The sequence below is a fragment of the Scaptodrosophila lebanonensis genome, unplaced genomic scaffold (genome assembly GCF_003285725.1).
Source record: "Scaptodrosophila lebanonensis strain 11010-0011.00,11010-0021.00 unplaced genomic scaffold, SlebRS2 tig00000001-arrow-pilon, whole genome shotgun sequence".
Classification (NCBI taxonomy): domain Eukaryota; kingdom Metazoa; phylum Arthropoda; class Insecta; order Diptera; family Drosophilidae; genus Scaptodrosophila; species Scaptodrosophila lebanonensis.
This window is the reverse complement of record NW_022060529.1, coordinates 18,727,130-18,754,367: the sequence shown is the minus strand read 5'-3', so window position 1 is coordinate 18,754,367 and position 27,238 is coordinate 18,727,130. Positions and strand designations below refer to the sequence as shown.

General features: G+C 39.6%; 1 protein-coding gene across 4 annotated transcripts in view; it reads left to right on the top strand.

Moving 5' to 3' along the window:
• LOC115620035 (AF4/FMR2 family member 4) overlaps window positions 1-27,238 on the top strand; it is a 90,076-nt gene that overhangs the window by 32,327 nt on the left and 30,511 nt on the right. For all 4 annotated transcript variants that reach the window (XM_030513147.1, XM_030513146.1, XM_030513148.1 and 1 more), the window contains exons 3-11: window positions 1,468-1,687; window positions 1,750-2,015; window positions 5,427-5,560; window positions 5,634-5,888; window positions 5,943-6,135; window positions 7,876-8,000; window positions 8,065-8,283; window positions 8,344-8,485; window positions 8,550-8,625. In XM_030513147.1, coding sequence (XP_030369007.1) covers window positions 1,468-1,687; window positions 1,750-2,015; window positions 5,427-5,560; window positions 5,634-5,888; window positions 5,943-6,135; window positions 7,876-8,000; window positions 8,065-8,283; window positions 8,344-8,485; window positions 8,550-8,625 — 1,630 coding nt within the window. The remainder of the gene's footprint in view (window positions 1-1,467; window positions 1,688-1,749; window positions 2,016-5,426; window positions 5,561-5,633; window positions 5,889-5,942; window positions 6,136-7,875; window positions 8,001-8,064; window positions 8,284-8,343; window positions 8,486-8,549; window positions 8,626-27,238) is intronic.

Below are 27,238 nucleotides of genomic sequence, written 5' to 3'. Positions count from 1 at the left end.
CGGGCTTCTTAGAAAAAAAAAAACTTCCACTTCTTTAAGCACAACATTTCTTAACCTTGGTAAAGTTGTACTCGTTGAATAGATAGGCCCTAATAAATATCTCAAATTTATTTATTTGTTATATGTATGTCGACTGTCGTCATAAGGAAATAATATGAAAGTTATAAAAGTTCCGAGTAGAATCTATTGAAATTACAATAATATATAATAAAGGCATCCGACTCGGTGGGGAAACATTATTTGGCTTCCGGCTAGCTATGTCCCGACTCACAGCCAAATGTGGTCAAAAGATATACCAAAAATTAGTTTAAAGTTAGTTTTTACAAGTATGTACAAGAAAAAAGGGAAGAAATAGAATCTCAGACCCGATGAGGGAAGATTTATTTATCAGTCCCGTCTCTGAAAATAGAGTCTTTTATCAAGGGAAGGAACACAGATACCAGGAGATTCAGTACATAGTTACCTCATTTATTTAATTTCTCGTCAAATATAATTGTATATTGGATGACGAAGCATCATAATTTAAAATACATATTTCAGACTTCAATTTGGGGAAAACTTTCCCTTCCAACTTTCAATTGTTAAAACTTAGAAACAAACTTAACTTTCTGTAAGCTTTAAGGGGTAAGAGTTTAAAAAAAAATGTAGAACAGTTTTTGGAAGATATCACAGACTTTATGTAATCACACGCATTTGATTAGCATGCAATTAAATAAATTGATTGGACAACTCATATTAACTATAAACATGTGAGCTTCAATATATTTCGAAATAACACAAAATTCAATTACCCGTATTAAATTAGTTCCGATATGTGTAGCCAGAAAATGAACAAAGTTTGGGTAGATGGCCTTCTTTCGTAAACTAGATTACACTCGAACGATGCCAATATACATATTTTGAATTCATTACATTTGTATAAACATACATATATATTAATTAATTTTGGCTACTTCCTGGGAGCATTAACACAGCAGCTGAGTAAGCGTTTTGCATAAATTAAACAAATAAAAGAAAACAAAAGTCGGCTTATCTACATAGCCGAGATGTTCAATTTTGTTTACCAACAACAGATTGTTGAATTCGCAACGATTTCCAGCGCCCGTTAATCACATCAGATAAATGGCGAGCATCAAATTAATTATCACTAATTGTATAAATTATGACTTGGATATGGAATTAATTTGGCATGAAATACATGTCACGATTGCCATTGTGCCACGATTTGCATTCTTGGCTGACTACTGGCAGGGACAGGTATTTTCCACCAAATAGATTGAATATTCGGCTGGCGATATGCTAATTTATCAAATCGTGCAATAATAATCAGAATTCCCATTAAAGTTACAGTTAAGCAGTGGGCCAAAGCCAATCAAGCCAGCTATGCTTGTGCCAAACATACCCAATTAGCTGATTTGTGTTGCAGACAGTTTAGTTTCATGATTTCCAATTACGATTTAATTTCAGGCGTCGCACACACCGGAAGCGGAGCGCTCCTATACCCTGCGCAAGCGGCCCGTGCCGGTGACAGAGCGGACGACATTCGTCTGCTATACCTGCGGCTGTGATACGCCGTCCTCACAGCTGAGGCTCGTCTATTGCTGTCCAAATGCGGAACGGGAGCCCTACTATCCCTTCATCAAGACAATGAAGGTCTACAAAAACGCTAGTCCAATTAGTCCTCAGGGTAAATATCAGACAGCAGTAACACTTGTCCAATCAATCTAATGCTTGCCCCGTTGCTTCCAGGTATGGTGCAAGTCTGTGCGAACTGCAACGAGAAACATGCCAATTTGGCCGAAGGCGGTGTGCCGGCTGCTCCACTCTCCAACGCCGTGGTCGGATCTCCGGGTGCACCGCATCATCTGGACTCTGGTTCGACGTACGGTGCCGGCGGAGTTGTAGTCAGTGTCGGTGGCAATGGAGTGAACAATGCAACCACATTCGCCGGGCACAATACGCCATCAGAAAAGTCACTCGCCAATTCAGATTCTACGAGCAATGTGCGCTTTAAGGTGAGCTGGATGGTGAATCTTGATTGTAAGACTAAAGCTAATATAAAATAGACTTCAGGTAATAAAATAAATAGGCATTCACAATTATCAGCGCAACAGTTTCTTGTTGTCAGATTTGTGCGAGCTACAAATAGAATGCATTAGATGAGTAAACAGTCCAGTCGTAGATTTGCTTATCAATATACAAATTTGCTCGAAACTGACTTCCGTCGGAAAAGACTGCATTCATAAGGCACATCTATCAGTTTTCCTATAGAAAACATTTACATACACGCACATCTTCCGATGAATATTCGTTTTTCATACTATGGTGTGTTTGTATTTATTGTACTGTCGTCCATAGAGGAGCTGTCATTGTCGTATCTGTAGAAATGCGCAAACATGGAAATTTACTAGCCGTAGATTGCGGGCACAAATACTTGTAATTTTATATACAAAACATATAGGAAAAGTGATTACAAATATAATATTGTATAAAAATAAATATAAGAATACAACACTCAAGCGCTCAGGCGCACAAGCTGTTCGACCCGCCGGACCCGAGCGGGCCAACGTGGCTAATGGGAGCAGTAGCGCTGCAGCGATAACATTTCGACATTTCGGCCGATTAACAGCACCAGAGAATGTGCCCCATTGATAACACTACGAACCCGCGTGGCAATAAAGGTGACGAGTGCGGCAACTACTACGTCGGCTTCTACATATACGAGTATATACTATAACATCGAAACTGTTCGACCAAGCAGCAATAAATCGCCTCACCGAATAAATAGATAGATAGACAGATAGATAGTTTCTATAGATACGATTAATATATTAAATTAGTGACATAAACGGGATTGGCTGTTGGGGATTGGTTGTGATAGTGAAGTAATTGGAATTGCGCGATTATGGTTACTTCATGTGTGTGCTGAAGGCCGTCCCAATATCAATTATCCATTGGCATGTCGTGGATTATAGCGAAACGTTTCGTGATGATAGTGGGCTTGTACATTTGAACTTTTATGGTGATATGTATGTGAGTGTGTGTGTGTGTGTGTTCATTAGTTTGCATGCGTTGCTTATCAGCGTCATTGGGGTTGGAGCCGCAAAGCCAGCAAGCCGAGTGTCAACATGTTAACAAATTTAAGTCAACAAATGTCAAGATAAGATATGCATGAAAGCAACGTCGCACCCCTCCGCCCCCCCCTTCCACACACCATTCCAGTGGTCGGAACGACGATGAGCTTAGCTCTCTGTGCCATTTCAGGTAATGCCACGACAAATGTGAAACAAGTTCCATATTGTGTTTAATTACTGTTGAAAATTTGTAGAGTTGTTCGTACGTAGGGTAGGTTGTAGGTGCATTTATATTTACTGTTTTGTCTTTTTATAGTATTTTATTTATTTTCAACAAACAAGAGGCATTAACAAATAATAATAAAAAAAAAAACAAAGCGCCCACAACTGGCAGAGCGAGGCAACTGTAGCGAAAATAAATACCATAACAGTACAAATAACAATAAAAATTATAACAAAACAAAAATGAATTTATTAAACAAATAATAACAACGAATATAATAGAAAGTGTGTAAACTTTGCCTGATCACTCATATTTGCACTCACCTAACCCCTTCCCCATTAACACATTTAGCCGTGAACCGGTTTTTCCTCCATCTGGATTTTATTTCTGTCGCACAAGTGGCCTTTGGAATTTGATAACAATGTCAGCAAGATAGAGTAAATTATTAAAAATATTTCAAAAATCGACAAATCTCTTTCGCTAATAGGTGTGGCCGTTTCCGAGCTAAATTCTGATCGCTAGTTTCAAGTGATTTTAATATTTGAAATCCCAAATGGAATAATTAAAAATGGTTAACATTTCTGCATTTTAACGTTTAAATTTTTTTTTACTTTGCGAGTAAATTTGTTGCAAACTTTTAAAGCTGAAAAATGTTATTTTATTATTTCAAATTCAAATTAAGAGCACAACACCAATACGGAGTATTTTATACCAACAATCTAATCAACGACTATATCTCGGTTTTTTAAAAATCACTTTCAACATACTTTAATTAATTTTGAATATTTTTTAAGGGTTCTCACGTCTTTATTCAACTAAATACATTTTTGCAGTATTTAAACAACATTGAACTGGTCTAAGATAATTTACCTAGGAACTCTCTAATTAAAATACCAGAATATCCAGCCAGATGCCAGACCTTGGCTGAGTTTAACGACTTGTTTATACACATTGCACTCTTACGTACAAATGTGTATATAACTGTTGTTATTTGCGCTCTAAACAATAAAACAAAATATTTTATTTTCACTTCTTGAATAGCTGGTACTTTTGTGTTTGGTTACTTTTGTCACTGCCTCTTATTTTTGGCTAACCAAAGTCGTCTGTTTGCACCCCGTGTCTTACTTAACAATGTCTTTGGCAAATAATTGCATAGCTGAGTTAATTTTATCTTTGAACAGGTGCCCTACGCCGACCCAAAAATCCACACAAATAGAGAAATGAATATGACGTCAAGGTCCGTTCTAGATCTAACGTAATACATACGTACTTGATCCACTTTCATTCCGAGTATAAAAATGTAAAACTATTCACTTCTGGAGCTTTTCTGCGCGCTATTTAATTATTTATTTATTTTATTTTGTTTTGAAATTGCGTCACAAAATTGTACTATTAGTACATCTGTGTCGTCGCAGCTTTAAACAAATATTAACAATATTTATTTGCATGTGCTTCTTTGATTAATTTTTTTGCTTTAGAGCTAATAAGTTCTGTCCATAATTAAGATTTTCGAATTTTTATATGCTCGTAATAAAGATTAAGCTGTACGCGAACATTAAACTTATAAGTTTAACATACTATATTTATCAATCGTCATTCATAATACTATGTAATTACGTTGCGGTTACTACAAGCGACGTCGAATTGGTAGTGAGTGTTAAATCATCGCTGATAACATTATCTATCAGGCGAACAGTATTGTGGTAAGCGGGATAGAACTAGAAAAAAAAACAAAAAACAAAAAACGGCAAGCGATTAGAAAAATTTGCGCACTCGTATTTTATTGTTGACTGGCGTTGTTCTTCAAGCGGCTTATATTGGAAGTCGGCTCCATGATAAATGTACACGACGCAAATTGGTTTAAACCGGTTGCGATTCCGTTTAACCATTGCGGATATGTTCCATCAAGAACCAACACTTGAAAGGTACTTCTTGAGTGGGAAATCAATTGTACGAAATATTTGACAAAAGTTGATTAGATAAGTTGCTGCATATGTATTGTGGACTTTATAATTGTAAGAGTCAGTCGGCGCACTAAAATAGTTTGTGTATAACATTCCTGAGAGTGCCGTCGAGTGAAAAGAATTGCAAACGTTTTATTAAATATTTTGTTTATTTTTTTATTGCAGCCCTACGAGTCGAATTCAAACAACTCCAATTCAAATACCGCCCGAGACTTAAAGCAAATAAGACGCACCGACTCTAGACCCAGCTCGCCAACCTCTACGCAGGGTCCCATCGAAAACGGCCATGGACAATATCCGTAAGCATAAGCTCTGCATTTCGCGTATGCGAATCGAAGCTCTTAAAGACTTTTTCCCGTTTTTATTTTGCAGTTGTTCCATTTGCAAAGTGCTTTGTGCGTCCAACAAAATGGAATGGCTTTCCACGAGTGCCGAGCACATGAACTCCCATGCGATGCATTTTCCTTGCCTAAAAGCCAGCAACAACAGCAACGGAGTAAGCAACAACAACAACAACAATAACGAACTGAATAGCAATCGTGTACTGGCCTGTAAGGACTGCGTCAATTACTTGGCGCGTCAGTGGGAGACAATGGACGCGGAACGTGTACCTTTGGAGCACAGAAGGTTTCTGCCATCAACTTCTCATTAAATAAATGCTAATATATGCATTTCTTACAGATACAACATTCCATCGCCCATGATGTCCTCAAGCTCACCGAATGGATCTCGACACGGCGCCATGAGTATAAACACTCCGCCCTCAACTCCGTCAATATCATCATCAACGGCTGCTAGTACTTCAATATATTGTTTTTTATGTGGCTTGCACTCAGATTTAACTCTGGCCAGAATCCTCTATGGCAGCAAAGAGGTATATAGAATACATAATGAAAAGAAATCATATTTTAAACCGTAAAGAAATCAGAATACTATCCAGTTGCCATGGTTTATAAAACACCACTTACTTAAATGTAATTCTCATCAGTTGAACCGCACTACATTAATGTAAAATAGGTGTTTCTTCCATCTTCGGAAATTACAACTAATCTTGTAAAATTTTAAAGTTAAATACTTTAGACTTTTCGCAAAAACTAGGTTTTTGTTCAAAGGATCGAAACACAGTCGTTAATTTAATGACACTCGAAAAGATTTTACTATGTAGATTATAAAACTGAAATTACTCTTTAATACCTTTTAGACATGATAGACGAATTTCCAAATGCTAAAAAGTACCAGTACTGTCTTCTTAATAGCCACCAGTTGACTGTTCTACATAATTTCTTCAAACTATAACTTATTTGAATATTGAAAAATGGCATTTAAAAAGATTTTATAATATACAGATTATAAAACTTTTATACCCTTGAAGCACAGTAGATCGATTTCTACGTAAAGAAATACTCACCTTTAATTATCCCCCATTAATGCATAGGTCGACTGTTATAAGCAATTTAGTCAACTGATTTTTATTGAGTTTTAGACTATACATTGGATATTACTCAAAACTAATGATAAAATATCTTGGTTATACGATTCTTTCTGGTAACTATCAACTTTTCTGTAGAGTATGAAAGTTTTAAGTCAAATTTTATATTAGGACGATTTATTTCTTTTAACTTCTGTAATTAAAATACGTTTTGCGAAAAGTGAAACTAAACTTTATCACAGAATCTGCTTCTATTCAATAATTGAAGAATTAACTTCGTATTGTCTGCATGTTTTTTTTTTTGAAGAAATCTAAACAATATTATAATTTTGGTATTAGCGTAAAATTTTCACGGGCTAAATTTTGAAACTGTAAAAAAATTGTATTATAATATGCATTTAATAATTATAACGCTGTTATTATAAAGCCACCATAAGTTAATGTTTGTGAATTCCATCATGTAAATAAGAAAATTGAACAGATTCTTTAATTTTTTTGGTAGAATTACATTTGTTCAAAGGAATTTACATGCATTAAATCATGATGAATGAATCAAAAACTGAAATTCAAAACAATTATAATTAGGTCAAGATTATTAAATTAGTTAGTAACTTGTAAAGCGTTATGATGTAGAGTATTAAAGTAGGTAAGAAACAGTCTTGTTTCTAAACAAAATAGTCACTGGTGCAATGTGTGCTTTTTGATATTCAGTGATTAGTTAAAAAACTGTAATCGGTGGAAGATATAGAAAGTTTGTAAATACCAATCGATGGTAATTGATTGCAAATCTATTTTTAAACTAAAAGGTGTAAAATTAGGAAAATAGGAAATATTGTTTGAGAATACTTTGGTAGGCACTAATTTATTTTGCCAAATTTCAAATTTCTTACAATTCTTATGAACTTGAACTTACATAAATTATATGGCAGGATCAGTGCATAAGCAATGAAAAAGCAATAGCAAAAGAAGTGATAACTAAATAATGCGGGATTATCAATCAATTAGAATATTTTCTTCACATTCGACAAAACAAGAAATGAAATGCTAAATAATTATCAACATTTGATCGAAAGACAATTTGAAATGGCAATTGTTTTGAATTGTAAATGTTCACAAATGTTTAATATAGTAATATTATATATTTCACTATAATTTAATAATATCAAAATTTTTAATCAATTGCAGGGCTCAAGGCCATACTTCCCATTGTTGTTAAAGCACAACTCCCTACCAAATGCTGAGCAGCTTAGGAACAATTCTGCGTTGGTGTGCACTTTCTGCTATCATTCCATGTTGAACCAATGGCGAAAGTAAGATAAATACTTATTATTTCGCTGCCATAAACAATTATTAATTAAATGTGCAATATTTTAGATATGAAGCCCAGAGTCCAAGTCTGAGTCCAGCGGACAGAAAGTACAACTGGCATGATTACATTTGTCACCTTTGTGGCATAACAACATACAGAAAACGGGTTCGGGCGTTACCTGTGAACGAGTTTCCATTTGTAAAGAATCGAAAGAATGACGACGGTCTTCTCTTGGAGAATGGCGAGTATGCCGTTGTGTGCTTGGATTGCTATGAAAGCTTAAGGTAGATACGACCAACTATTTCCAGTGGATAAGTGAAATTGAACGTTTTATGGATTTACAGACAACAAGCTTCGCAACACGATCGCTTTGGAGTACCCATTTCTAGGCGGGCCTATAATTGGGTGCCCCAACCACCACCTCCGGAAGATAGCCCCGACGCTGCTGTGGCCAGACTTCCCTGTGGTGAACGCTCTGATAGAATTGTAAGTCCTTTATAAAACAATTAAAACCTTCAAAGTTATTTATGTACATTTCTTACTGCTTCAGCTTATAAGCAACGCTCTCAGGCCCATTCCAAGCAAAAAGACAACTTCGCCGAAGCAGTACGATAAGTCAAAAGAAGGTAAGTGACTTTTTAGTTTTTTAGTTGCTGCTTCAGAACCTGAGCCATTTGTCAGGTGCACGTAATACAAAACCATTTTAAAGCGTCCCCAGGTGACGAGTTCAAGTGAAACCAAACTCGCAGCAATAAATATCAATTGGTTTCACTTAACATTGTTCGCCCCCACAGATTTCTGTTGTGGGGGTCCGAAAGTCGAAAGACAAAGCAAGATTATTGCCCTCGGCCAGACCGTACAGAGACCCAATTCCCTTACTTATTGTTGTCCCTCATTATTTCTTGCGGGGTCGATAGTTCACATGCATTTCTGTGGAATCGGCTTGTGGACATTTTTTAGCACTCATTTTGTGTTTATGTTTATTTTAAAACTTGTTTGTGGGTTGTGTTGATAATTGTAAAACAAATTGTGGATGGGCTTTCTTTTTTAATATTTTTGTTTCACATAAAGTACACATAAGGACTGTGAGACGTGATGACTACTCTATAGGACCATGTCTGTCCGAATGTATGAACCCAAGAATCTTGAAAACTATGAGAGCAGAAGGCTCAAAACTTGTTATGCTGGTTTCCTAGGTTGATATACGTATTCCATTTTCCTAGCAAAACCTATATTAACGTATATATTAAAGAATATAAATATTTTAATGATTACAATTATAAAATATTAATATAAGTATTTGCAAGAAAGACGTTTTCGCACACCACTTCTTGCCTTCCCTAATACATTTTATTTCTTATGTTAAAATAAATTGTATTGCATATTTGCAAAACAAAATTAATTCTACTGATTTAAGTCACATTGTTCAGATTCTTCAGGAAGTTAGCAAGAGCTTAAGTCCTAGTAACAAGAATCGACAAAGAATATGTAATTAAAAAAGTTGTTCAAAAAATATTTTAATTGAACAACATTGCAATTGCTCTGCATAATAAAAATAAATGCAACTTTTGTCGACAAATTGGAAGCACTAATTGCATTTCTTTTCAATTTAGTTGCGAATAACTCGATTTGAATAAGAAATCAATTGATTAAATGCCCAATAACAGGCAAAAATCAGCTCAACCTAGAAGGGGGAGGAGATGGCCATTTATAAGTAAATAAGTATGCAATACAACAAGCTCTGAATGTAACAAGAGAGAACGCTACAGTCGAGCAAGCCCGACAGTGTAATACCCTGTACCCAGGTAAACTTCCGCCACTGAGTTATATGCGCCCAAAGCAGCAAAAAGAGGAAGAAGAAGAGCGAACTTGTTGCTGCAGTTTGGGGGGGTTGTACTGGCGAGAATTTGTTTCGCTAATAACTTTTCTTAGAATTGACCGAATAGAATAAAATTTTGAACAACAGTAGACAATTATATAGAAATTATGTGTGCAAAGTTTGGTTTAGGTAGCATTTGAAATGTGGACGCTATTGACGAAATTCTGTAGCGGGGGAAGGGGGGGAAAATTCAAAAAAATAAAATAAACTCGTCCTTTCTCGGACCTAGGAGAATCTGGATGCCAACTTTGGTTATTCTAGCTTTTATAGTTTCTGAGATCCTCGCGTTCATCCAGACGGACAGACGGACAGACGGACAGACGGACGGACGGACATGTCTAGATCGATTTCTCTCGTCATGCTGATTCAGAATATATATACTTTATGGGGTCGGAGATGCTTCCTTCTGTATGTTACATACTTTGCACAAACCTAATATACCCTTTTTACCCTACGGGTACAGGGTATAATAAATATTGATTTTTTATGAATTGCAAAGAGCGCTATTTGTGGGAGGTGGGAAGGGGGCGGAGAAGAGGAGGAGGGGTATTTTGGGTGACCATGTTTCACTCATTTATGCACACCCATTGATATCACAGGAGCAGCGACGGCGGTAAACTTCTTCAATAAAATGCCAAAAAGGAAACATCATAAAAATAAATAAACGGAGAAACCGCATGCACACAAACACACACACACAGACACATACACTCGTACATACATATATACTTATATTATACGTCTGTCTGTCATTGTGCACAATTTTTTACGCACCTACCCACAAGGAAAGTGCCGCCCACCCATGGCCAAATATACAACATTGCTACATACATACAAATGCCACATCCGACGTCAAGCCAAAAAGCAGCAACACCAACAACAACGGCAACAATAACAAGAGGCAAAACGAGCAGAACGAGCAAGCGCAAATAATAAAAGCAACAGCATAAAGTATTTCGAATTGAATTACTCCGTGTTATCCTGTCAACCATACGAAAACACTCAAGACCCATTCAACATGCCACACTCTTCCGCCAAAGCCTCCAAGCCAAGCATACGACCCAACACAGCACAGCACAACACAACCCAGCCCAGACCAGACCAGTTCAAACCAAAACCCAACCCAATCCAACCCAGTATAGCTCAGTTCAACGCCCGCCCACCCGCAACGCTCGTTTGTTAACGTCGACTGCGACGCCCTACAAAAAGAGCCCACCCACCGTTTAAGGAGTTCGCATCGATTTGCAAAAGTATATTACCCCGGCCCAAGTTTTCTTCAGCTTCTTACCCGGCTTACGCTTGGTGGGTGGCTGTGGGCACGGGATGTGGGGTGTGGGCGGGTGTAGAGGTAGACAGTGGGACTGAAAGTTCTTGGAGAAGGTGCCAAGTGGCAGTGGCAGCGGCAGCGTCGGCTGCCTCTTTTGGCCGGCTGCGTTGCCAATAAAATAAAGTTATGTTGGGGTGGGGTGGGAGACGGGCAAATGTTTCTATATGGCATGGTGCCAAGGGGTGGAGTGAGCCGTAGTGAGCCGGAGTGGGGGGATAGCTTGAATAAGTAAACATAAAACCACTGAATTTACGCTTATTGCACCCGCAAACATTTTGTTTAACAGAGCAACAACAACAGGAACAACAACTGCAGCCACCACCATCACCATTCCGTGCTCACCCGTGACAGCACACGCCGGTTCATTCATTCTCTCTTCCCTTCTCTTTCTCTCTCACTCTCTCTCTCTCACATAGTCTCGAAGGCAGACGTGCTCGTACTCTCGTGCTCAGACGACGGTGCTTGTGCTCTCGCATGGCCGTGCGGTGATATCAGTGTGTTGTGGGTTATATGGCTCTGCGCCCGTTTCGTGCCATTTCCGGCCTCAATTTCAAAAGAAGCTCAAATTTCCACACAATTTTCCGGCTTCGCTCTTGGCACTTTTATATATCGTTGCTTGCTCGCTCATGGCTGCTCAGTATTACCAACACCATCTTGTGTCGCCTCCGCCCCTTTATGTTCCACCACTGACAGTCGTTTCCCGTTCGCACTTGTTCAGTCACTCACTTCGGCCTAGCCCCCCCCCCTACACAGGCCCCCCATCTGGCCGCAATGCTTTACAAAAGGGCACCCACTGCCTGTCGTCTATTCAAACAGTCGCCTTGGTTGTGCTTTTTGCTTTTGCCCATTTCCTTTCCTCAACGCCCCAACAACGCCACTTGCCACCTTTGCCACAAAAATATTTCAAACACTTGCAACCGCAGTTGCCACCTAGCCTGACCGAACAACCGTCCGTCCGACCGACCGACCATACGACTGCCACACGACAGTTGACGACGCGGACAGACGACGGGACAAGTTAACTGCCTGCTTGGCCCCGGTCATGCCCTCCTCCTCACTCCCCCCCTCCAGCCGCTTCCGCTTTGCGTAGAATAACAGTTACATTATCCTTTTTATTGCCACACTTTCGACGCACACCAGCCGCCACCGTGCTCACAAATATACATTCACACACACACACACCCACAGATACAAACTTATTTGGCATGTGGTTAGTTCTACCCCCATTTCTTCGACTTTATTGTGGCATGACTTGGTGGGGGAAGGGGATACCCAGACGTCGACGACTACGGTGTCCGGAATTGTGGCAAAAAATGTGCATTTATTTTTTGAAGTTTTGTTGTTTGCGTTAACTCGAGTCGCTGTAAATTGTGGTGAACACGAAGCCAAGTGTTTGGAGCATTTACTAAGTTATGCACCACAGTGCGCACTGTGGGCCACATTTGCATAATTGACAAGCATAATTTGATGTTATGCTGTTGTTTAAATGGACCCACAAACACTTGCAATGTCAAATTCAGCCAAATTAGGAAGGCAGGAGCTAATAGGCCATATTCAAATTTTTACATAAATACTGTTCTAGTAAATTATTGCATGGGTTTTCATGAACATTAAAATGATATTATTGGGCAGACCCGTTAATTAATTATTTCCTTTTTAAATGTGCAAAAAACATTTTAAAAAAAGTACTGAACCGGCTTACATTTGGGATCTGGATATCTGTTCTGATTTTTACATAAATACTGTTCTAGTAAATTATTGCATGGGTTTTCATAAAGATTAAAATGATATTATAGTTGGGCAGACCCGTTAATTAATTATTTCCTTTTTAAATGTGGAAAAATACATTTAAAAAAAAGTACTGAACCGGCTTACATTTGGGATCTGGATTTCTGTTCTGATTTTTACATAAATACTGTTCTAGTAAATTATTGCATGGGTTTTCATAAACATTAAAATGATATTATAGTTGGGCAGACCCGTTAATTAATTATTTCCTTTTTAAATGTGGAAAAATACATTTAAAAAAAAGTACTGAACCGGCTTACATTTGGGATCTGGATTTCTGTTCTGATTTTTACATAAATACTGTTCTAGTAAATTATTGCATGGGTTTTCATAAACATTAAAATGATATTATAGTTGGGCAGACCCGTTAATTAATTATTTCCTTTTTAAATGTGGAAAAATACATTTAAAAAAAAGTACTGAACCGGCTTACATTTGGGATCTGGATTTCTGTTCTGATTTTTACATAAATACTGTTCTAGTAAATTATTGCATGGGTTTTCATAAACATTAAAATGATATTATAGTTGGGCAGACCCGTTAATTAATTATTTCCTTTTTAAATGTGGAAAAAAACATTTAAAAAAAGTACTGAACCGGCTTACATTTGGGATCTGGATTTTTGTTCCCAGTTCGATTGAATAAGACAAGCATTCCTGCTTTATAGGTAATATATTTTCCGAGGAACCGTATAAATAATTGTAGTTATGAATGCCTGTCCGATTGTCAATCGATTCGTTTTGGACTTGTTTACATTCCTGCTTTGTAGGTATTATATTTTCCGAGCAACCGTATGAATAATTGTAGTTATGAGTGCCAGTCCGCCCGTATTACTTACTCGTATCTTCTACAAAGTCCGTCACCATATTAGCTCCAAACGCTCAAGACGTGATAACTTGTGTGCCAGCCGGATAGAGTATCGACACAAATAAAACGCTGATGTGGCATAAAAAAGATATAAATTTCGCCAATCGATGAAGATAAAATACATTTTGTAATACGCTCGTAATGCGACATATGTGTGTTTACGAATACGTTTGTGCGTGTGCGTGTGTGTGTGTGTGCGTGGGACCCGAGCACGAGCAAGGGTCAACATAGTCGGGGCGATGGAGTGGGCGTCCTTTCGGAGTCACTGAAGTGTGCAGCGTCGAGTTGCTTTTCGTGCCATGACTGGCAAGAAATGCGTTTGTCGAAGTAAAATTTGAAGTGGCGCCGGCAAAGCAAACTTCAACATTGACTCTTAGTGCTTGGTTGGCTCGTGTCCATGTGGATACGTGGTACATACTCATATATATGTACATACATATATAGTACGAGAGTATATGCATATGTATAGATGGGTATGGGCGTGTGTGTGAAACCCTTTAAAAGCTTGTTGTTGCCAGACATAAACGTTTAGCCCATAAACCCTTGATGTATGGAACATAAACACCACACTCGCAAGTACCACTCATGGGTGGTGGTTTCTGCTAACTGAAATCCAATGTGCCCGACCATTCTACCGGGCATGGGCATGGGCACGGGTACGGCACGGGCACGGGCCTGGGCCTGGGCACGTCCCCAGTAACCACAATGTCAATAAATATGTTACGCTCGACTCGTCTTTTTTGTTGTTATTGGTTGGTTCGTTGGTTGGCAGCAATTTGGTTAAACATATTTATTTGGTATTTGTGCTTTCCTCCTTTTAAGCACTGCTTCGATTTTTGGAATATTCGTCAAGAAAATGTGTGGTGGTGGTGATGGCTATGGTGATGGTGATGGTGGTGGTGTGTCAGTATCTCTGTCAGGATGCTTTACTGACATGCCTTGAATAAACAGTATAGTATGTGGGGCACCCCCTCGAGGCACACATTGAAATATCCATATCCTTGCTAGGTGGGAAGCGACAACTCAAGTTACACATTGCAAAATTCATTTTGAATTTTTCGAATTGTGTGTTCGATTTCATGTTATTTTAAACGTATGTACATATTTGGAGTGGATTTCTCTTTGTTCTGCGATTTCAATTTGATTTTATTATTTGTATTAGTATTCCATGTGTTTATTGCAGTATAACAAAATGTGTTCCATTGCTGAACTGAGTGTTCCAATTTAGCAGCCCTATCAAAATGTCGAATTTTGATTGTATTTTACATTGCTTTGTCATGCATTCAAACAAACATTGGGCAGCGATTTGCTTGAAATGGAGATGCAATGGAATTCAAAATCTGATTTAAATAATGGTTTAGAGGTTAGCTGATACCCCTAAAAGGTAATGGTAGGTTTTAGATTATTAAAAATGTTTGAGGAATCAACAAAGTATACACATTTCCCAAATACTATAAAAGCTCGATTTTATAACTTTCTAATATCTCCAGCCCAACCAACTAATTACTTAAATCTAAGCTCTGATGCCATGTTTTAAAAATTGCTTGAATAATTTGTGTTGAACATATGATTTACATAAAATGATTGATTCAAATATGAAATCTTGAGTTTTCGACAGTCTTTGCATTAAGTTAATAGAAGATATATATAGAGTCAGAAGATATATATAGAGTCAGATGGAAAATACTTGTAGAAGCCCCAATCTCCCAAGTGGAGCAAAAAGGAATAAAAAAAAAAAAACTTCCTACGTTGAAGTTTATATTTTTGCTATCATTTGAAACAATTGAATGAAAATAGGGGGGAACACCCCGAATATTGTTTTTCCTGAGTTCTATTGTGACAAATTATAAATGATTTTTTTTTTTTTTTTTTTTTTTTTTTTTTTTTTTTTTTTTTTGTGAGAAGAGAGAGAAATTGTTTCGGTAATGAAATATATTGCATTTTAGCACCGTTCTTATATGCATCGCACAAGGTATCGTCACATCGGAGGTATTTTATGTAAGGACAAATTTAAAATAGAGTTGGAGAGTTAAATTGTTGCCGAAAAGAAAGGCAGACGTTACACCAATTGTTGGAGCAATCCGAACTTTACATTTCCTTTGGAGTGCCTATTAGAAATTACAGCACACTCTGGCCGTCGAGCATACCAGGGCCAGAGCATTTACTTATCTTTTCAAAAGATATGGGAATCATTGAATACTCATATGTGTTGGTCTATATAATACTATTAATAAATAAAAATAAAAACTTGCAAATTAAAGTGAAATGTGTCAGACACCTGTACGCACATTTTCCTTACTGTGTGATTTTCTTTTCATTAAAATAAAAGACTTTAATTTGTTTTTCTCCCAGCGACAAAGTAAAACACAGAGAAAGAGAGAAGCTTTTTTCAATGACATGCGGGACACTGTAAATGTTGTCACGTTCCTGTCAATGCGACGCTGTTCAGCAACGAAGTGAATAAAGCAACAACAACAACTTTCCCAAGTGCATTCCAGTAGCGCATTGAGAAAATGCCGCAGGAAACAGACTGAAAGATTTTTCCTTAACTGCGTTAAGCTTTCTGGCCCCGAGCCCCCGTTGTCCTGCCTTGCTTTCGTTGTGTTGTGCACACAACGTCCTTATTGTTGGTGTTGCTGTTATTACTGCCGAAGCCGCCGCCATATTTACTTTGCATTTGTTTACGTTTTTATTGTGTATTTTAGCGCACGAATTTAAATATTTGCTTGTTTTCTTATTTAAGTATTCGCGAGTGAGCGCTTCGGAGAAACGTCAGAGAGCGACAGATGCAGTACACCCCTTTGGCGAACACACATACACATACACATGCACACACACATACACATATATGCACACAAGCAGAGAAAGATTCGAGCTCGCGAGTTTTTTTTTCTCAATTCTTATTTCTTTTGGTGCACTTGCCGTTATTGTACTTTTCACTTTGCTTCCTCTCACCAAATTCGCTGCTGTTGCAACATGCCGTGAATGTCTCTGATTGTGTATGTGTGAGAGAGAGTGTGTGTGTGTGCGTTCCGCTAGCGCAAAAGTGATTTACTGTTATAAATATTTGCTCATGAGCTTTTTAAGTACTTTTTCCTTTTCTTTGCTTCTCGCCGCCGTCGCCGCCACTCTCTGCCTTAGCGTGCATTTCTTTCGTCGTCCCCTTCGCCTTCTCCTCCCCATCCATTCCGGCAGTTACGTATCGGTGTTCGTGTAGGTGTTCCGTAACCTAGCGTGTTCACTATGTTCACTCACCTGCTCACCTTGCATTTTTCTGTTGCATACTTTTGAGCGTAATTTTTTATTGAATCATGTTTACCATTTACGTCGACTTCGTTTTCGTTGGTTTGGATATGCCTTTTGTACCTTCATTTATTCATTTGTTTACTCCATACTCTTTATGCGAATGCTTGTGTGGGGGAAGTAGAGGAAGAGTGTCGGTGTGGGTGTGGGTGTGGGTGTAAGTGTGAGAGTTACAGAATATTGTATTAGTGTTGTACAGGTTTTGTTCTTGGTCCTGGCCATGTTGCTTTTGCTGCCTTTTGTAACTGGCGCTTGCTTTCATTTCGTGGTAAATTTTTGAGATATTATTTCCCTTTTGCCACCTCCCCGAGGGAATCATTTTGCATTAACTGAACAAATAAACCAACTTTGTTATATTTTCGTTCATTTCATTTCGTTTGCTTTTGCTAAAGGGGATTTTCAAAGCGAGACGACGTCAGCCAACATGTTCAGAGCGCTGTTTGTTGTTTGTGTTGATGTTTGTGCTGGTTCTGGTTCTGGTCCTTCTTTGGGGTTGTATTTCGTATTTACCCTGCTTTGCTTCGTTTGTTTGCCTTCTCGAGTGCTGCATGTGCCTGTTTTTGTGAGTTCGTGTACATGCGTCTGTGTTTGAAATTGAATGCTCAATTGAGCACTTAATTAGCAAAAACAGTTTTTAATGACGACACGAAAGCTTTTATTCTTTCCATACACTCTGCTGGCTACACTGAAAAAAATTCCATGCCATTTACTGGATCTATGCTACCTTTCAGAGCAAATTACCTCACAATTGGTTTGACAGTGCAGGAACCAGTGTTGTTTTCATTTCTGGTGGTTGCTTGTTATTCCTTTATTTTATTATTTCCTACAGCAGTCGAGCAAGGGCGTTCTTGTCAAAGGTTGGGTCCGTCACGCACACTCAAACACGCGTCGGCATCTCGCTCTCGCATACATGCAAACACTTTCGATGAAACACCCGTAATTGTCGATGTGATTAATGTGTTTTTAAGTGCGTCATTTTAAGCATATTATGAGTTTATAGGGGTTAATTTCACCCGGGGACTTTGCATGTTGCTTCTGGCATTTTAATTGAATTGTTGCCATTGCTTACCTATTGTTTTCGCTCGTATTATTGTCGTTTCATACACACTCTGTTTATTGTTGATGCTCGGTCTTTTTTAAGCGAAACATAAAACATAGCAGAGGACTTCATGTTCGTTGAAAATTGCGAGTCCATGCCTTTGATGCCAAACAGGGTACCACCAATTAGTATGGATACAATTTCTAATATATAGGGATCCGATAATTTTTCTACTTCTGTGAAATTCAAAATTGATAGAATTCGAGAATTTCGCAGATATCTGCCATCAAGAAGAACCTTTTATTCTACACAAGTATTTGACCACGCTGGCTAACGAAAAAGAGTTTAAAATGTTGTCTAAATTTATAATATGGTTGTTTACAAAATATAAATCAAGCAGTCAGGGCGGGAAATTATGAAATAGTTTAATTTAAGTATACATATATTAGAGGATATAAAAGTACCATTTCAAATGTTCCAATTAGTAACTGTTATTATAACTTTGCATTCTTCTGGAACTCTAAATACTGAACTTTTGCTTTTCTTACACCACACCTTCGGCACAAAGTAGCGCTTTAAAGAGCGCCGTCAGAAACTTTCAACCCAAAACTTCCACAAACTTGTATTTCAATTAACATATCGTCGCACCACCCACCCACCTAGTACATATGTACGTATGCTCAGCTCTAAATATCTTGAGGGTGTAGCTTCGCCAGTTCCGTGAATGTTTTGTGGTCTTGGGATATTTTTGCTTTTCAGTTTTGCAAATGGATTTATAACCTCTTGTAAGATTTCCTATGCCCTTCAGGCATTGTTTAAACAACCCATTGTACAAATACCAATAAGCAGCAAGTGAAGCGTTTTTGTTTGCGTGTACCTATACATGCGAATGTGTGTGTATGTGTGAGGATTATTGCGTGTCCAATAGAGCGCATTTGGGCTTGTCCTGTGTGTGGATGACTGGAGTTGAGGTATTCATTTAATGGTTTCATAGCCGGACAAGATTGCCCAAAACGCAACTTGGACGCTTCAATGAAAAAGCAATAACAAGATATTACAAAACACTATCTGATTGTTAATAATGTTCTACTTCGATGTAACAAGCAACTTTATTAATTTGTATACCCTGTACCCAAAGGGTACAAGGGTATATTAGTTTTGTGCGAGTGCACATGGAACACACAGAAGGAGGCTTGGTAGACCCCACAAAGTATATATATCCTTGATCAGCATGACAAGCCGAATCGATATAGGTATGTCCGTCTGTCTGTCTGTATAAACGCAAGGATCTCCGAAAGTATAAGAGCTAGAATAACCAAACTTGGTATACAGATTCTCCTGAGACCGAGAAAGGACGAGTTTGTTCATTTTTTCTGGGGTGGTACAGGTTATGTGAGAGTTGAGCCTGCTCGACTTTAGCATTCCTTTCTTGTTCAAATGTAGTGCACTTGAAGGCACGAGTGGCAATGAAATGATATGGAACTATTTATATACGAGTATAAGACCAACATTGACAATTGGTTACTCAAGACTGCTTTGATATAAAACTAAAACCGTAGAAGATGTGTCAAAAATTTTAGTGAAATCAAAATGGCGTGACACGGTGCCGTGCTGTTCGCTCAATTTATTCGTCATATACACCTTTGTTTGGTCTATCGTTTTACATCAGCTCGTCATTTTGACGACCTTTCAGTTTATTCAGGTGCACCTAAAATATTTCTACGCTTTTCACATCTGCTGCAGTGCATATCTCCAAACACTCCCCCCCCCCCCCCCATCATGTTTCTCTCGGCTTGGCATTGCTCTTTATTTTTGGATGATGCTGATGCGCGCACTTTTCCCATAAAAGTTTCGCAGCCAGCAGATTTTTATTAGTTTTTCACGTTCTGCATTTTCCACGCGCTTTCCACATGCCATGCACCACCGCACAGAGGCTGCGATGTTGCCGAAGCTCGGTTTATTGTTATGGCAACATCGTAAAAATTTATCATAGTTGAATTCAACAACAGCAACAACCTTTGTCGCGACAGGACTAGGACCAGGAGCAGGACAGCCACGGACGACGCAAAACAAAGTTATCGCATTTTTATGACAATTTGACGACAACTTTCATGGCATTTTTTTTTTTCGAGGTGGCGAACTATTTCCCGCGGCAGCAACCATCCCGCCGATGTACAAAATTATTTCTACGAACTGAGGTAAAGTTCAGATATTTTATAGCGGTAAATTATACACAAAAAAGCTAAAATAGAAAACTAAAACTAAATAAATTATTTTAAAGCGTAATGTGTTGTATAAACGTTTAGCCGTAACAATAAAAAAAGCCACTTAGAAATCAAAATATTTCAATCATATTCTAAAGATGGTATAATGGTTGGTTGTGTGTAAAGATCTGATGTGTAGACATCTGGTTCTGAGCACTCTGACGTATAAAAATGTGACCTTTTTCATTTCAGTGGTCCTAGAATCTACTTACGCTTTCAGTTAATTTTTGGTTGATTGGGCGTAAAGATCTGATATGTAGACATCTGGTTCGGAGAACTCTGACGCATAAAAATCTGACGTTTTTCATTTTAGTTGTACTAGAATCTATTAAGGCTTTCAGTTCATTTTATAAAGTTCTAAATGGACAAGTTTTCAGAAATATCTCTAGGCTTACCTCCCATTTTAGCTAAATCATATATTTAGATGCTGAATAGTACTTTTTATGAGTTTCATATCATTGGCTGCTGTTTAATTCGGCATCGTTCATAAAACAACATCTGGCCGTAGGCTAAAAATATTTCTGCGTTAAATTCCTTGCTGGCCACATACTCTATTAGTTAAAAATAGCCCAAGTTTCGGTATCTGAAAAATGAAAGCTGCTGCAATGCCAGCATGAAGGTAGAGATGTAGGATGAGTTGCAAAAATGAGTACAGCCGTCCAGCCAGCTATGGACCACGAAAGTTTTCTATATTTGCGTATGCATATGTGTTAGTGTGTGTGTGTGTGCTGTGAGGTGGTTGGGTTGTGCAGCGGAGAGAGTTTCGGTGGCGATGCTTGCCATACGAAAATATCCTCACATTTGAACTTCGAACAGGAAACACTAAAATGCAACGGCAATGGCAACAACCACATCACAGCAACAGCAAGAAGAGCGAGCGGGCAGTCAGGAGGATGGGACTACCGACTATTGCAATGCTGCTGGCATTCACAAGCTACGCAAAAACTCTCCCAATCATGCACAACGAACCCGAACCCACGAACGGGCCGGATCTGGACCAAGGAGGGGAGCGGGCACGGGAAGACATGGACTCGTTCGCGCTTGGCACTCTCGCGCAAACGGCTTTCGCCCATCGACCAGAGCGCCGACCAGAGCCTCGGCACCCAAATGGCCCACCTGTCTAATCCGTGTTTGTTAGTATATAAATCTAAAAGCTAATCCGCTTGTATTTCCGCTTGGGCGCTGTGAGGTTAGACCGGAAATTCCGCTCTATATGCAGAATGCAGCAGCAGCAGCAGTAGCAGCAGTGACGATGCGCAGCCCCTACGACGCAGATGAGGCAGCTATGGGGCTGCTGACATTAGTGTTGGAGTCGGTGTTAGTGTTCACGACGGAAGTCGAGTTACTGCTGTTGTCGTTGTAGTTGCTGCTTGTTTAGGGATTTGTTGTGGTAGTGCAGTACATTTGTTTGTTGTAATAGCTGTGGGGTCTGCCTGTTAGTGTAGTTATGTATTTGTGAGCCAGTGGGTGTATGTGGGTGTGCGTGTAGGAGTAAACGCGCTCACGAAGCTCATGTTGACGACTAAAGTTATCGGTGCTACTCTCCATAAACACGTACACATATACTCGTACTCAGTTCGAAGGTTTTTGGGAGCACGAAAATTGGAAGCGGCGACACTGGCAAAAATTATGACACCTTTAAAATGGTAATACTATAATTTAATCCCAAATAGCTAAATCAAAACTAACACACCCCACTTGTACTTTTCTGCTAAGCTAGAATTCTAGAATGCAAGATCTTTTTTTTTTTTTGCAAATAGGGCTATACGTTATTATAATAAGCAATCTTAAAAATAAACCATCTAATGCTTTATAATTACAGTTCCATAAATAAATGTTTTTTTCTTAGACTTGGGTATTCTTAGACAATCTGCCTAACGTTTATATTTTCTGAGATGCTTCTATATCTCTAGATAGTTTAGTTTTTTAATGGATATTCGTTGGCAGACATTAAAGAATTGAGTTCTAATGTCGATGGCAACCAAGAAATAGCTCAAGATATTAAAATCATTAAACATCGAGTAGATAAGCCCCATTTTTTTTTCTTGTTTTGATTTTGCTCTGCATTGGTACACTTGCACAGCAAGCCCCAGCACCAGCACCAGGACCTGCCTGTGACCCCTCGCTCATGCTCAGCATCAGCCTTGCTCTCTTTGCCGCTGGCGGCTCACAGAGTCGAGCAACGAAGCACGCGCTGTGGGCGCTCAGTCGGTTGGTCGGTCTGTCCGGTTCAGTTCGGCACTGCACCAAGCATGATTTCTTCGACATGTGTGTGCTTGCTTCTTGAGCCGACCCAGCACCATAGGCTAGAAGGAGAGAGCAAGAGCGAGAGCCATGTCTATGCACCAGCATCACACCGCGACAGTGGCTGATGCTGTTGACAGGAATGCCAGCCTGTTGTGACGTTGCTTCCGTTGCACCCCGTTGCGGTTTCGTTTGGGGCCGTACTTGAGCAGTCGGGGTGGTATACGTACTTCCTGCCCCTTCCCCGAACTGCAAACTTTTCAAATGTGCCGCTTTTGAGTGCCGAGAGAAAACTTGAAAAGTGAAAAACTTGGGATCCTTGGTCTGGGGGCGCACCAAACAATAGGCTTGCATAAACAAAAGCAGCTCAGAACTTTAAATGCAGTGTGGATATCCTGTAAGATGGGAGGACGGCAAGTAGGCAGCTCTGTCAGTTTAACACAATGTCATGTCCGTTATGAGGCGGCCATGGCAAGCGGGCGAAAAAGAGCAACATGGCAAGAGCTCAGCTCAGATTTGCTCGTTTGGTCATAGGCCAAGTGGAGTGTAGACCAGAAAGTGGGCATATCACACAAGTCCAAGGAGCGGAGGCATTCAGAGAGAAGTTCAACTGCCATATAGGATATGGACTACTTGTATATCTACGAGCGATGGCTTCTGAATGTGTGCAAAATTGACAGTACAAGTAGGCCTGGTGGGTGGCTGCTGTCCTCTGTGCAGTGGGTGAAGTGTTCGGTTGGTTGCTTGACTGCTTGACTGCTCGCTCACTCGTGCGGTAGCCGGTGGGTTATGCTCGTAACTAATAACCAAGTAAATTGATACGTGACCCTGCATTTAAATGCTATTATTGCCAATGCCTGCCTGGACACTCACTCACTCACTCACTGTTGGCTCAAGTGAGTGGGCGGCCGAGCAGAGTTGCTGTTTGCAATCGGATCTCATCCTCCTACGACCGACCGACCTCTCTGCGTCCAGCGCCTGGTGGCAACGTCTGCTTGTGGCTGTTCTCTGCCAATTTGTGATTGGAATTTTTGATGAGCTGAACTGACGTATTGATTGAATGTGCACACACACACACCCACACACACTCAGATACGGAACCACAGACTTTTTTGATGTCCGTCTTGTGCTGACCGAATGCAAAAATGAGTTGGCCGACCTTTTGGCCATTTCCCAACCTGACAACTGACTGCGAAACCATTGGCCCAAAAACTAGTAGTTGTCCTGATGATGATGTCTGTCAACATCAGAGGTTGTATACGATTTAAGGTTCCCTCTGCATTCAACTAATGGTACTTGCTAAGGTTTTGCCTCGTTGGTCTTTTCCTTCAAATGCAACTGTGAATTGGCCAGTTGGCAGTGTGGCAGTAGAAAGTGTTGCTGCCTTTGCTTTTTGTTTGCCTTTGTGGGGACAACTCACTATACGAAACGCTTCCCTCAAGTTCCTGCTATATCGGACTGTCTCTTGCATGCAGGCGTGGTTGTGCAGCCTGTATCCTGGCAACGGATATTCGTACGTGGTGCGAGCGAGAACCCAACACCGAACTAAACGATACACATGTTTGCATCTACGTGTATGTCAACCGTCCGGCCAACAGGCCCCCCGAAGTTCCGTACATCTACGGTCCCACACTTTATCTGGCTTGTGGGCCCCTCACAAAAAGTTGCCACAACTTTTATGCGTCTAAGAACAACAATCGTCTGCTGAGTTGTCCTCTTCTTCTTACTTAAGGAAAGGTCCTTTGTGTCGAGTCGTAACTGTGGAAATGGCTGCGGAAATGAGTACGGAAAATAGTACACACGACCGGAAACTCGCAGAAGTTTCGTTGTATTTCAGACAGTGGCCCGTCACTTGGACTTGGCTGCAACTTGCAAGTAAAATCGTCGCCATCACCATCGTAGTTTCCATTGTCGTTGTCGTCGTCGTCGTCGCCTAGGGGTATGATTAAAGTTTTCCTTTTAATTTCTAACAATTGTGTTTCGGTTTAGATTTGGTTTTTGTGCTTTTTTGATTCACCCGTGTACCCTACAATGAAATATAACGGCCATATCGATTCTATGGCTCATGCAAGATTTAATTGAATGCGACAGACATTCGATCAATCATGTAAGCTCTCACGAAACTACTTCAAACTCTCTTGAAAATTGCCCAAAACTATTTTGGTTCGCAACAGTTGACATCGACTTTATTTTTGACACTTTTTAGGCAGTTAAAATCAAACCTATTTCCGCAAGTTCGAGAAAAGTGGCCAAAAAAATATTACACTTAAAATTCCCAATTCTCGCCAGTTTTCGAGACATTTCCATTAATATATAAAAATTTCTTGAAAGTAAAACTAATCTGGGCATAGCTGGCCAAATGGCAAATAAAATTCCCCCAACGGGTCGGAGGCATTAGTAGACGTTACTGTATAGTTTTTTCATAGGCTTTCTTATCTTTTTAGTTAAAATTATAACGTTGTCTTATTAAATATCTTTATTTTATTTTATAATATTATATGATAATATAACTCATAGTTTTCATATATGTATCGACAGCACTATTTGTTGATTTTCTAAATAAATAAATAAATCTGTTTTCTACAGTTCCTTGTCGATTTCGAAACTCATTTGAATATTTAAGGAAAAAAAAGTAGCACCAGTCGTTGTGTTTTTGTGGATTGATTTTCGATACGTTTCTATGTATTATTCGTAAATATTTGTACACAGGCTACAAAGCGATGCCATTTTATGCTTTACAAACAATATACTTGTCTGCTATATTTTTGGAAACAATTCCGGGGACACTGTTACGGCCGCATTAAAGTGCTGTTTTTATTTGCGTGCGGACCAGTCGGTAGACATTTTTCGTGGTCGTGACTACAATGTCAGGCATTTAGCACTAGCAGGGTATTTAGATATTTGCCGTCTACTTACAACTTCCTCCTTCCATGCTCACCACATTCCTCTCATTTGCCGCACTTCCGTTCGGCTTCGTTCGTGCAGCTCGAAAGAAACGGCCTCGTTGTTGTTATCCTCATTGCTCGCAAACTTGTCGCTGCACAGTGTGAAAAATATTTAAGCGTGAAGTTTTAGCAGCGGTTTTCGCTCGAAGGCTCATTGTTGTCCTCATCTCATCATCCTCGCTTTAGCCATCATCACAGTCACTTCGCCATGCGCGTCGCCAGCACAGTTGTTGGCGCAGTCGCGGTTACCGACGTCGACGCTGACGAACATCGTGTTTCCGCATCATTTTTAACGCCACTTTTGTGTAAGCTTTGCGTTTATGTGGCCGTCTGCCTGTGTGTTTGCGACAAAGTGTTTGTCTGTGTGTGTGTGTGTGGGTTTGGAAGAGTGTGTTGGCTGGCTGGTATCCGTGTCGGTATTTTTGTGGATTTGTTTTGTGTCTGAGGGTGTTTTTCTAAATGGCTTTTAAAATCTCATCGTCGACGTTTTGTCCTCGTCGCGCGACGAGGCGGGCTAAGTCTCGAAGCTGTCGGCTGGGGTTGTGCATTGGTGTCAGTGGTCGTGCCTGGAGCAAAGGCAAAAGGTATAGGAGCAAGGAGTGCCTGTGGTGGGGTGGTGCGCTGTTTATTGTGTTATTGGTTTTGGTGATGACTTTGCTTTGCTTGGCATTTTGATTGTCGCTACGTTTTTGCCAATTGAAGTGCTGGTTCTGGTGCTCGGTATCGGCGTTTTACAACTTTACTTTCCTCACCCCTTTCTCTTGATGCGTTCTCAGCTTGGTTGGCTTTTATTGTTCGTGTGCTTTAGCTTGTTTATAAATGGCATGGAGTTTGTTTTTATATGCTTAATATGCTTTGCAGGGGAATGTTTTAATTGCTCTGTTAATGTAGTCACGACAACTGCTTAAAAATAGATTGGAGATGGGCGTCCAGACAGACTTGGTAAGGATTGTTTTCTATACGTGCTGGCATTACGTAGTTTCTGTAAGAAAAGAAAATTCAACTGGAAAACACTTTCTAGATGAGCTCAAATAAGAAGCAAAATGTCAGTGGGGGGTCAAAAGATATGATTAGAATCTATCTCGGGATATTTAAATAAGTATAGAAAGATGCACGCAGCAATAAAAGTGCTATCTTTTCATAAAATCAGGTTAATCCTTATATAATAACAAAAGTCGAACTGTTTGTGCGTTGCCTATAACTCTTACCACTTCTTATCTCAGTCAATACACATGATGTACTCTCCTGTAGCCTCATCATCGTAATCATCATTGTTGGCATCAACCCACAACTACCATATTCATATCGACACACACATTCACGCATTGAATCGAAACCCAACGGAGCAATGCTGAACAGCACTCATCCGATTTAGCTTGGTTCACACTGAACAAGGCAATAATTTCAGCTCCTAAGCCCTATTAACCATTGCTAACTGAATGGTGGAAGCATCCAACCGAAAAGCCAAGCAGGCCAACGAAAGCCCAGAAGAGGATGGGGGGTCGGCCGTAGACGAGAGTGTTGACTGAGCGGGCAATTGAATAAGCGACAGGCACAAAGAATGTGCACAACGTCGACGACGA